At 48.1% G+C, this 12779-nt stretch overlaps 1 protein-coding gene across 1 annotated transcript in view; it reads right to left on the reverse strand.

The window, feature by feature from the left end:
- Pou2f3 (POU class 2 homeobox 3) overlaps positions 1-12779 on the reverse strand; it is an 87965-nt gene that overhangs the window by 55334 nt on the left and 19852 nt on the right. The window contains exon 3 of the mRNA XM_076924807.1: positions 666-700. Coding sequence (XP_076780922.1) covers positions 666-700 — 35 coding nt within the window. The remainder of the gene's footprint in view (positions 1-665; positions 701-12779) is intronic.

Here is a 12779-nt window from a genome sequence, read left to right on the forward strand (position 1 = left end):
AGCCCTTCCAAACTAAGTCTAACTTCATTCACTTTGGGTGACTTCCAAAGCCCTTAAGCCAGTGCCTCCATTTCTCAAGCCTGGTTACACACTCCTTTTCTGAGACAGAGTTGAGCTTGCTATGTAGCAAAGGATGTCCTTGAATTTCTGTTCTTCATTTGTCCTACGTGCTGGGCTTTCGGGCTTGCAACACCATGCCCAGCCCCCATGTTACGATGGAGAAAAATCAAAGCTTCCTCCCTGCTAGGCAAGCACTCTGCTCCCTAAGCTGCTTCCCCAGCCCCCAAGTGCTCCTGTCTGAATGATTCTTCTTCCCCCTACTATGGCCTCTATCAACATGCTTTTGATCAAAAGTTTCTTCTGGAAGAACAGCCATTCTGTCCCTTGTGGCTCCATAAATTCCTCTCAGATGTCATCAGATATCACATCATGAATCCAATACCTGGGGAGCTGAAGCTCTGTGGTAGTTATGCCAACTACAGATAAGTGTGAGCAGAGCATTCTAGAAGGGAGAGCCCAGCTCTGGAGTGTGGTGGTGGCTGAGAGGACACACTCAGGGTCCTTTTATCTTGAATGCTAGCTGATCGAGAATGATCACCAACGAGTGTTATATTTGTCTTCCGTCCCCAGAACTTACAGGATAAATGTCCGACCCAAGTTCTTACCTGTCTGTTGAAATCTAGGCCATTTCGATCATTTCCTGGAAAGAGATAACAGATATATATGTATCAATCCTGTGTAATGAGGACAGAGGGAAAAAGGATGCTGGGAAAGGAGCTGACTTCACCTATAGCCAAAATCTCACTGTTCAACCCATTTTCTGGAAACATAAAGGGTTACATGAACAGCCAAGGAAAGAGTCGCCTTGGAGGGCAGGTTGACTTGCCAAGGTCACACAGGAAGACCCAGAGTGCCGGTTCTATCACATAAAGCCTACGTGCACCAGATGTTCTGTCCTTCACTGATCAGTAAGAGGGGACTGGTGAGAGAAACCAAAGGGAGGGACCATCCTAAGCCAACTGAGACTTCCTGACAGCCCTGCCCTCTAGGCATTACGATGCCTAAATTCTGTCTGATATGTAGGCATCTGTCTTGTCCTCCAACCCCCAGCCTTGTATTTTTTGTTTTGTTGATTCTATTTCCTTTCATTGTTGCTGACTTCGAGTGGCCGGGTGTGGTGGCACATCCCTTCAATCCCAGCATTCAAGGGTCTCCAAAACAGCAGCAGCAGCAGCAGCAACAGCAACAACAACAACAACAACCCAGAATCGCCACCACCACCAACAAAAATGGTGGTGGTCAGGTATAGTCCCGGCTGGTCTCTTTCCTGAGGAGACTTTGAACTCCTGATCCTCCTCCCCTCAGTCTCCTAAATACTGGGATTACAGCTGTGTGCCACCACACCCAGCCTTTTTCTTTCTTGACAATTACACTGAAAAAATAAATATGTGCTTTACAGAAAAGCTTCGAGGTGCCAAGAAGCCTACAAATGGCAAGAACATTGCTCTGTAGAGACATAACCAATAATGAATATTTGGGGGGTATTTTATAGCATGCCCCCTCTTTTGACACTGACTCCTGATCCTCCTGCCCTTGCGGCCTGTGTGCTAGAATTGCAGGCGTGCACCTCCATGCTGGGTTTATACTGTGTGTGACTGGAACCCAGAGCCTGTGCATCCTAAGCACCCTACCAACTGGACACATCTCCCACTCACTTTACAGTCTTTTCATTCTAGTTTTATTTTGTGGATGTTGACCGTCTGTTCAGACTCTTATCCTTTTTCCCGGGAGTATTGTAAACGTGCTTCTGTATGCTTCTTGAACTATGCCTACTTCTCCTCTATCAGTAAACTTCACTGTAATTGACAAATAATATTCTATTATGTAGACATGCCATAATGTGCTTAAACACATACTTTTTGCTAGATAAGCTAAAAGAGAAAAACAACTTCTGAATGCTGTCCTCTGAGGGTATGGAGAGATGGCTAGGTTGTTCAAAACACTTGCTGCTTGCTCTTCTGGAGGACCCAACACGCACACTGAGCAGCTCACAGCTTGCTTATCAATCCAGCTCCAGAGGATACAACACCCATTTTCAGCCAATGCCAGCAATACACACAAACATACACATATGTGTACATACACACACAGGCGCTCGCGCACGCACACACACACACACAAATAAAAAAATCTTTAAAAAAATGTATCGTCACCTGACCTTCACAAAGTGCCCAGGGTGGCACTTGCACACACCCCACAAGTAAATAAATGTAATAAAACTTTATTAAAAGCACTGTTCACTTATAACCTGGCAGTAGACTTAAAATATAATAGACTCTCAATATACTGACTGAATGAAAGACTAAGTTCATGGGAGTTAACTCAGAACTTTGGTCCACCTTAGCATGGCATCTAACTCCTCATTTGTCTTCTTTCTGCAGGCTTTTGTGCACGTTGTTGTCTGAGTTTTCTCCCTCTCTCCCAGGCACCCTGAGTTCTGTTCACACAGAACCTTCAGACAAGTCCACATGTTACCACTCCCCCTCAACACTGTTAACGCTGCGTAGCCTTGGTCCCTCTCCTCTTGGGAACACAGAATCCTCCTCACTATTGGCTGGGAGACACACACTACTTACTCTGAATTTCTTAAGAACGTAACACAAATCAGAGGCTTGAGAAATGCCAGAGACGTAGCTGGATGGGACCTAAGTGACTTCCCTAGAACCTTAACTTGTAATCCCCTCAGCCTAGGGAGCAGCATCTTCCTGCACATTTGTCAGCCATCTCTAAGGGTACCTAGGCTAGCAGAGTAGAGAATGAACGGCCCTAGGGCTCAGGGAGAAAGAGTCGAGTGAAGTGCAAGGGAGCTTATCGCAGAAGATATGCTTCGAGTAGCTAGGACCGTTCCTAAACACACAAAGGAAACTTAAGTCAGAATGGCCACCCGCTAACCACTGTACTTGTGGTAGAGACTAAAAAGAAAAATTACTTTTAATCTAAAAAAAAATCCTTTAGTCACATTTTAAAGTTTGCCTAAAGAGGTTTTTTTGTTTTTGTTTTGTTTTGTTTGTTTGTTTGTTTAGATTTGGCAAAAAAGAAAGAAAGGAGGGAAGAAAGAAAGAAAGAAAGAAAGAAAGAAAGAAAGAAAGAGGGTTGGAGAGATGGCTCAGCACTTGTTGCTCTTGTAGAGGACCAAGCCAGGGTTCTATCCCCAGCACCCACAAAGTGGCTCACAGCCATTCTAGAGCCCTAGGCCAGAGGTTTTCAACCTGTGGATCGCGATGCCTTTGGGGGTCAACTGACCCTTTCACAGGGGCTGCCCAAGGCCATTGGAAAACACAGGTATTTACATTACAATTCATAACAGTAGCAAGGAGAAAATTTTATGGCTGGGGATCACCACAACGTGGGACACCGCATGAAAGAGTCACAGCACCAGGAAGGTTGGGAACTGCTCACTGCCTTAGGTATTCTTGTGGTATACATTCTTTTTTTTTTTTTTTTTTTTTTTTTTCTAGACAGGGTTTCTCTGTGTAGCCCTGGCTGTCCTGGAACTCACGCTGTAGACCAGGCTGGCCTCGAACTCAGAAATCCGCCTGCCTCTGCCTCCCAAGCGCTGGGATTAAAGGCGTGCGCCACCACCGCCCGGCTTGTGGTACACATTCATACACATAGGATTTAAAAATACAGAGGAGGGAGAGGAGGAAGAGGAGAAGGATGATGATTTGGCAGAAGAGAACGTATGAGGTGGCTCATTAGGTAAAGGTACCTGCTGTCAAGCCAGATGACCAGAGGTAGATCCCCACACATGCACCTACACACATACACACATTAATAAGAATCTGGCAAAAGAACACACTGGTCCATTCAACCAATGTTTACAGAACACAGTGCAGGTGCCAGCCACTAATCTGGGCCTAGACTAGACTATTGAGATTTCTGTCTAGTTCTCCTGATCTCCAGGGTCTAATGTACAGCTATAATCTGGAGGTTTGGGGCCAGACAGGGTCCCCCTTGAGACAGGGCCTCGGATGCTCCAGAATAGAAATAGATATAGCTAAGCCTGTAGTAAAGGCTCAGCTGCTCAGAGTGAGTATTAGTTTGGTCTCTGTTCTTTTCTGATTCACGGGGAGACATGTGATGGGGAGACAGGGCTTTCTGCCTGGTTTCCGGTCTGGAGAAGGAGCTGGGAGCACGGTCTGGAGAAGGAGCTGGGAGCACGTGGAGGTCTAGGTTGAAACAATACGCTATGGCTCAGCAGAGGCACGAGGCACTCGCCTGACGGCCACCATGACCCACCTCTCTGGATCTGGGCGATGAAGCTGCCTCATCCTTCACTTTGCTCCTGCATAAGGCCTGGCTTTCCCTGGACTTGTTCATCTGGAAGCTCTCCCCTCCTAGCCTTCAGGAAGGCCTGGGAAGTGAAGCTGCGGATTCCAGGCTCGTGGGGCTCACTGTTGCCCCAGTGCTCCAGATTAGGATGAGAGATGGGTTGGTTATTCCTGGCTTCCTTTTATAGGGAAGAGAGGAAAGGAGGGAAGGGGAAAGGAGGAGGGGAGGAGAGGAGAGGGGGAGGGGAAGGCAGGGGAGGGGAGAGGAGGGGAGGAGGGGAGAGGGGGAGGGGAAGGCAGGGGAGGGCAGGGGAGGAGGGGAGGGGAGGAGGAGGGGAGGGGAGGGGAGGAGGGGGGAGAAGGGAGGGGAGGAGAGGGAAGGAGAGAGGGGAGGGGAGGGGAGGAGGGAGGGGAGGAGAGGGAAAAAGGGAAGGGAGGGGAGGAGAGGGAAAAAGGGAGGGGAGGGGAGGAGAGGAGGGGAGGAGAGGAGAGAAGAGGAGGAAGGGGAGGGGAGAAGGGAGGAGACAGAGGGGAGGGAGGGAGGGGAGGAGAGGGGAGGAGAGGAGAGGAGGAAGGGGAGGAAGAGGAGGGGAGAGGGGAGGGGAGGAAGGGGAGGGAGGGGAGGGAGGGGAGGGGAGAGGAGAGGAGGAGAGGAGGGGAGGGGAGGGAGGGGAGAGAAGGGGAGGGAGAGGAGAGGAGGAGAGGAGGGGAGGGGAGGGAGGGGAGAGAAGGGGAGGGAGAGGAGAGGAGGGGAGGGAGAGAAGGGAGAGGAGGGGAGGGAGAGGAGAGGGGGAGGGGAGGGGAGGGAGGGGAGAGAGGGGGAGGGAGAGGAGAGGAGGGAGGGGAGGGGAGGAGAGGGAAAGAGGGAGAGGAGGGGAGGGAGAGGAGAGGGGGGAGGGGAGGGGAGGGAGAGAAGGAAGAGGAGGGGAGGGGGGGGAGGGGAGGGGAGGGAGGGGAGAGGAGGGGAGGGAGGGAGGGGATAGGAGGGGAGGGCAAGATAGGAGAGGAGAGAGAGGAGAGGAGGGGAGGGGAAGAAGGAGGAGGGGAGAGAGGGGAGGGAGGGAAGAGGAGATAGTAATGTATCAAGTACAGCCACCAGTATCTTTGTAGGACGCTATGCATTCTTTCCAGGTGTGGGGCACAGCGGGGCATACTTAGAAAAAAATCCCAGACTTTTAAAGAACTGTGGTCCAAGCCGGGCAGTGGTGGCGCACGCCTTTAATCCCAGCACTTGGGAGGCAGAGGCAGGCCAATTTCTGAGTTCGAGGCCAGCCTGGTCTACAGAGTGAGTTCCAGGACAGCCAGGGCTACACAGAGAAACCCTGTCTCAAAAAAAACAAAAAAAAAACAAAAAAAACAAAAACAAAAAAAAAAAAACAAAAACAAAAAACAAAACAAAAAAACAAAAAAAAATAAAATAAAATAAAAAACAAAAAACCAAAGAACTGTGGTCCAGGCACCAAGCCATGTCAATGATCCGCACCCCCCCTTTCAAAACAGGGACCAGCTGAAGCCTCAGGCTTCTCAATGTTAAACAAGAATGTGTAAAGTATCATCTTGTCCTTCCTAGGGACACAAGGTCCTGAGTGAGACAAAGCTGGAAATGACACTTTTTCCTTTGGAAAGTACTGGTCTGTATTGGGCCATGTCCCTAAGGACATGTGGAACCTGTGTTAGAGACTGTTAGAGACTTTTTGCCCCTGCCAGCTGGGAAACCCTTCTCTACCTAGAAAAACATTATCCTTCAGGACCCAATCAAGTGTCACATCCTCGGTGAGGCAGTCTCAGGACAAATGATTTCTCCTTCTGCATATCCTGGCCTTTGTGTTTCTTATGGTACAGGCTAAATTGTTCATGTTCATTTTCTTCATGTATCCTAGGGTGGCCTTGAACTTTCAATATAGTTGAAGGTGACCCTGAATTTCTCATCTTCCAGCCTCTACCTCCAGAGAGGATTACATGCCTGGTTTATACCATGCTGGGGATAGAACCAGAGACTTCACGCATGCCCTGTAAGCACCCTACTAGATGAGTTATAACCTCAGCCCTATGTACTTAATTTGTTTGTTTGTTTGAAGCAGGTCCTACTATGTAGTCCAGGTTTCCCCTTAAACTCATGATCCTCCTGTTTGAGCACACACACACACACACACACACACACACACACACACAGAGACACCATTTCCATTTCTAAGTCCCAGCTCCCTCTTCGGTCTCTTGCAGAAAAACACGCACATGCAGCCAGGAACATTCCTTTCAGAGTCTACATGCAAGTCTAATATCCAAAGAGAAAACCCCTTCCCAAGGTCACGTGGCCTTAGAAAACGTAAGGACAAGAGTTCGGATTCCTATGCAATACAATTAAATTCTTGACCCAATAGATCCACCAAGTCCTGTGTCTGATAAAAATGGAAGCTGCCATTAGACTTTAATAAACAGCTTAAGCAAGCAAACAGAATAGATGTCGATTGACTCTGGAAGCGATTCAAACGGAAGACACTGTGAAAAAGTAGGCGACGGCACTGGCGTTAGGAAAGATTTGGTAGGCTCTAATAGAAAGCCAAAACAAACACGGCAAGTGGTAAATGAGAGACAGTAGGTGCGTTTCCACAGTTTAAAACGTTCATGACACAACTCCAAGATAGGGAGACTGAACTACATACTTAGAAATGCTTGCCTGCCCCCACCCACCTCCAGGGCTGGAGAAACGGCTCACTTGCCTATAAGCTTGACAACTCCCGAGTTCAGTCCCCTAAACCGAAGAAGCCAGATGTGGTGGCAAGCATCTGCTATCCCAGCATTCCCCGGAGAGATGAGAGGTGGAGACAGGGGAATTGGTGGGAAGCTTGGGGGTCAGCAAGCACAGAAGTGCAGAGACAGAAACAATAGAAACTCTGCCTCAACAAGACCAATGTGATCTACTCCAGAAACTCATGTGGGATGTGAGCCTCCCTTCCCCAACCCCCACCCCCATAATCAATAAGTCAATTATTTTTTAAAATTAGTAAACCAAGAGTTCGTTCTAATTAGGAGATTGTTTTTAACAAACAAACTGGAAATCTGCTTTTGTGTTCATAGTAGGTAGTCAGTGGAAGCAGTGGAATTACACAGATGCATCCCAGTTTTACAGTTGCTGCGACAATGCAGATCCTGATAAAGGCCTTCCTTCTATCAACAACGCTAATGGCCAGTGTCAAACTGGAAGCAAGAACGGCGATAATCACAGCCGATACACCTGGCAATTGAAAACCCAAGTGGCATCTTTTAAGACACACGACCATCAAAACTGCCATGAGAATTAAAATGAGAGATTAGTTTTGTTAAGTGCGATAATGATAATTGTGATTAAAAAGGGAAATGTCTTTATGTTTTAGAGATGCGCGCACTCCCACACACAGAGCTGAGAGTTCTGATGTCTATAATTTACAAGAAAATACCCCAGCCACAGGAAAGCAGAAATTTGGCCGCAGCAGCTCAGAGCGAGGGATGATTATTAAGTGGGTGGTGTGGGGGAGCTGATTGCACTAGTGCCTCTACTTTTTGTGTTGTTGAAAGAGTACACAATAAAAACATTTTTACAAAGTAAATACAACCAAATCAAACAAGGGAGAAACAGTGGCTTAAGCAACTGTGGTAGAATGCTGAGCTGGTCCTCTCCCGACAAAGGACAGGCCCAGTCTTCTCTCCCCAGATATCTTAGCTGAAATTTTTTCTTGATATGTCCATCTGGGGTATGGGTTGTAATCAGAGTCTAATCAAGTATGAGTTATAGCGTTGTTGACAAAAGGCCTTTATCAGGAGCTGCATTGTCGCAGCCACTGTAAAACTGGGGTACATCTGTGCAATTCCACTGCTTTCACTGACTACCCACTATGAACACAAAGCATACCTGCTACAGACAGGACATCTCTGGCAACAGACTGGCGTAGGTCTACTACCAGCATCTTTAGAACACAGAATCGAACCTTAAGTATAGGGAATAAAAAGTATGGAGATCTGGCTGGCCTCACATTTGCGGCAATCCTCCTGCCTCTGCCCCCAAATGCTGGTATTACAGGTGTGTGCCACCAAGCCTTCTCAGAGCTCTGAGATGAACCACTGTTCCCATTTTGGACAACTGGGGGCTTTACATGGTAAAACGCCTGTTGTTTAGGCTAAGGGTTAAGCTGAAATATACCACCTTGGTTAACCCTTTGGGCTGGTTGACTATGGCCGTTACTTTGCTTGGTACTATTTGTAAAACTGGGCTCAGGAAGCCAGGTGCAGTGGCACATGTCTTTAATCCCAGCACTCAGGAGGCAGAGGCAGGCAGACCTCTGAGTTCAAGGTCAGCCAGGCCTGCAGAGCAAATTCCAGGACAGCCAGAGAAGGAAGAAGGGTTAGGGTGATGACTCTGTGGGTCAAGTCACAAGCCACACAAGCCTGAGGACCTGAGTTCAATCCCCAGGACACCCATGGTGGAAGGAGAGAACCAAATCTGGCAAGTTGTCCTTTGACCTCCACAAACAGCAAGGTGGGCATCTTACTCCCAAATAAATAAACATAATGTTAAAAAAAAAAACAAAACAAACAACCCTGTAAAAATGGTAAGATTTTAAGAACATCAACGTAAAAATAAATTTTAAAATTAAAATAATAATAATAAAATACCGATGACCCGGGTACAGTGGTAAAGGCCTGTACTTCCAGCACTCCAGAGGTGGATACATGGGGATCAGAAATTTAAGGTCACTTTCAGCTATGTAGCAGCTCTGATACCAGCTTGGGCTACACGAGACTATTACACACACACACACACACACACACACACACACACACACACACACGAGTCAGACATACAGACAGACATGAGATTGAAAGATAGAAAAATCATAAGTTGATCCCCTGAACCCTACTTTTAAAAGCAAAGACATAAAAACCTGTAAGTCAAACACTGTGTTGCCTCAGTCCCAGGAAATTAGCTGACCATTTGAACAGATGGCCCTAACTAAACAAATCTTAAGATTCATGGTGTCAGGATGCTATGGGCCCGAGATTAGCTTGGCCGGGCTTTGAACTAACAGCCCTGAGACAGTTGGTGCCAGGATGCTAAAAGTTTGAGATAAGCCTGACCCCCTTGAACTGGAGCTCATGATATATAGTGTGAAACTACTTCGAAATAGCCAATTATAAAGTGACACACCATGCATCTTAGGAATTTGAGATCAAATGTATCGATGACCTAGTGACCTGTTCCCCCTCCTTCCCCCTTCCCTAACTCCACTCTCAGCCTTCCCCCTTCCCTAACTCCACCCCCACCTGGTTTGTAGATTCACCCTTAAAAGCTGTAAACTTCTTTTGTTCTTTTGCTGAATTCCGCTGCCCCTGCTTGGGCTTGAAGGAAAGACAGCCCTGGCTAGCCAGTAAACCTCTTGGGATTTGCATCAAGTTGTGTTTCTCGTGAGTGATTTGGGGTGCGTCTGCAGTTCTCCACGGATCGGTGAGGTCCTTTTCATTTGGGTTTTACAAGATCATTCTTAAACTATTTTTTTTTTGTCCACATGACTAAAACTTTTTAAAGTAAAAGTTGAAATGGGATCAATGAGGAGAAATGTGAAAGTTGCTGCCGCGTCTTGTACACAGCAGAAGGTAAAATTAGCTGTTCTTTTCTATCCTTCCCAAAGTCTGGTGTGGGAGAGAAGCGAGCTTAGTTGGATCCGTTCAAAGACGGAGGGAACTGGGGGCTCTAGGCCTTGTGGGAAAGAGAGGAGGAAATGGGGGCTCTAGGCCTTGTGGGAAAAGAGAGGAGGAACTGGGGGCTCTAGACCTTGTGGGAAAAGAGAGGAGGAACTGGGGGCTCTAGGCCTTGTGGGAAAAGAGAGGAGGAAATGGGGGCTCTAGGCCTTGTGGGAAAAGAGAGGAGGAACTGGGGGCTCTAGGCCTTGTGGGAAAGAGAGGAGGAACTGGGGGCTCTAGGCCTTGTGGGAAAGAGAGGAGGAACTGGGGGCTCTAGGCCTTGTGGGAAAAGAGAGGAGGAACTGGGGGCTCTAGGCCTTGTGGGAAAAGAGAGGAAGAACTGGGGGCTCTAGGCCTTGTGGGAAAAGAGAGGAGGAACTGGGCTCTAGGCCTTGTGGGAAAAGAGAGGAGGAACTGGGGGCTCTAGGCCTTGTGGGAAAGAGAGGAAGAACTGGGGGCTCTAGGCCTTGTGGGAAAAGAGAGGAGGAACTGGGCTCTAGGCCTTGTGGGAAAAGAGAGGAGGAACTGGGGGCTCTAGGCCTTGTGGGAAAGAGAGGAAGAACTGGGGGCTCTAGGCCTTGTGGGAAAAGAGAGGAGGAACTGGGGGCTCTAGGCCTTGTGGGAAAAGAGAGGAGGAACTGGGGGCTCTAGGCCTTGTGGGAAAGAGAGGAAGAACTGGGGGCTCTAGGCCTTGTGGGAAAAGAGAGGAGGAACTGGGGGCTCTAGGCCTTGTGGGAAAGAGAGGAAGAACTGGGGGCTCTAGGCCTTGTGGGAAAAGAGAGGAGGAACTGGGCTCTAGGCCTTGTGGGAAAGCAGGCTTCATCTCTGAGTAAAGGGGAGTTCTACTGGAATTGCCCACCGGGGAGCCTCCAGTTGCTGTGGCTCTGGGACCACTAAAGCAAATGCTGCTGAGTTATCAAATGATCCTGAAGTTCTCTCCTCCTCTAAAGAGCCAGGGTTCATGGTGTTCATCAAAAGATATCGAGGCTTTTTCTCCCTTCTGCCTGGTCCTCTTCAGTAAGGCTTGCTGCCTCAAGGGTGGAAAGAGAAGGGCAGGGCAGAAAGGCTCCTGAAGCTTGTTCAAAATGTCCTATTTGTGACCTTTGTGATGTGTGGGTGACATCTGTGTTAAACTGGAAGAGTCACCTTCTGGGACCTCCTCAGCCAGCTTCTTTTAGCTTTCATGGGTCTTTATGAATCCCTGGGCCAGAAGGTCTCCTTGGAGAGAAAGCAAGAGGCGAGGCAAACTCCTTGGAACCTTGGCTCTTGGGCCTGCCAGAATCCTAGGGGATTACCCAGGTAGGTTTTCAGCTTTAGGGAAGATGACGTTGACCATCTATTTCACTTCCCAAATGGAGAAGCTGAATCTCATTCAAGGATCCCTGAAGCATTCTTCCAGACACATGTAGACAAGACAGCGTGCTGGTCGTGGGTGGATTTACAGCCCAGGCTGCTCAGGACAGTCTATTCTACCAACACAAGTCCGCTGTGCTGACTTTTGGGTTTTAAAGTGTTGGTGTGTGTTGAGAATGATCCCCAAAGGAAGACCAAAGCTCTAGGTCTTCAACGCTAATGTGGTATGGCTTCCCACGCTAGCACAGTCCCATTGTCAACAGCACGAAGTCACAGAATGTCTGCTCATTCATCCAAGGCTCAGCTTAGCCTCCCAAGTCTAGCATCCCCTTGATCCTACCTGCTACCCAAGACCTCATCTCTATCAAGAAGCTCTCAACAGAGTAAGAGGGCAGAGGCTACAGGTGAAAGCGTTGAGGTTGAATAAGATGCCAGCATCCTAGCATATAGACGGTCAGTGGTCAAAACAAGGCAAAAAGGCATATTGAGTCTTGAGTCTCAAGATTCTAGGCAGACGCCTCTAAGGCCAGGGTGGTTATAATACCCAACAGATGAGAAGAAACCAAAGGGTCAGAATGCAGGAGGTTTGAGTCTGAGGATAGTCCCTGCTTTCAGCTCTCATCCCCTTAACATCTGATGAGCACTAGACCAGCTCTGATGCCTGGCCAGGCCTCCCCAACACCAGGACCTGGGTCCCACAGAAGGCCTGCTCTCCCACCCCTGAACCAAGAGCGCTGACACCCAGACTGATGGGCCTCCTGCTTTGCATGGCTTTGGCAGCAATGGGATGTGATTTTGCCTGAGGAACAATTCTCTGGGTGAGGAAGTTGGAAGCCCAAACCAAGAACTGTTCCAGCAGGATTTTTCACTTCTACCTGGTAAACAAGACAACGAGCACTCAGCAATGAGACTGGGCCTCTCCCATTTCTGGATGGTTCTCTGCAGCTCTACTCCCCGGTATAACCCAGTAGGACTTCTGGAGACACTTTAGGACAATTTGAAAACTTGCTGGTACTTCTTAAGCTAGAGATTATGAAGGTAGACCCTTGAAAAGTTATCCTGAGACAAACACACACACACACACCCCAAAATGATGATGATGATGATGATGATGATGATGATGATGATGATGATGATAAAGATTCCATTAGTAAACTGGGAATTACGGCCCACTTTTCAAGGTTCTGTCCTGAGAACACATGAATGGGCTGTTGGGTTATTTTCAAGATGGCTTCACATTAGATTTACTGCAAGTGTTCATCCTCATAGCCTTCAGTCTCCCTTTGATATGAAAATGAAAAGTGGCTGGAGAGGAAGAGATGGCTCAATCCTCTAGCGGACCAGAGTTCAATTCCCAGGGCCACATCAGGCAGCTCCCAA

This window comes from Arvicanthis niloticus, chromosome 26, assembly GCF_011762505.2.
Source record: "Arvicanthis niloticus isolate mArvNil1 chromosome 26, mArvNil1.pat.X, whole genome shotgun sequence".
Lineage (NCBI taxonomy): Eukaryota > Metazoa > Chordata > Mammalia > Rodentia > Muridae > Arvicanthis > Arvicanthis niloticus.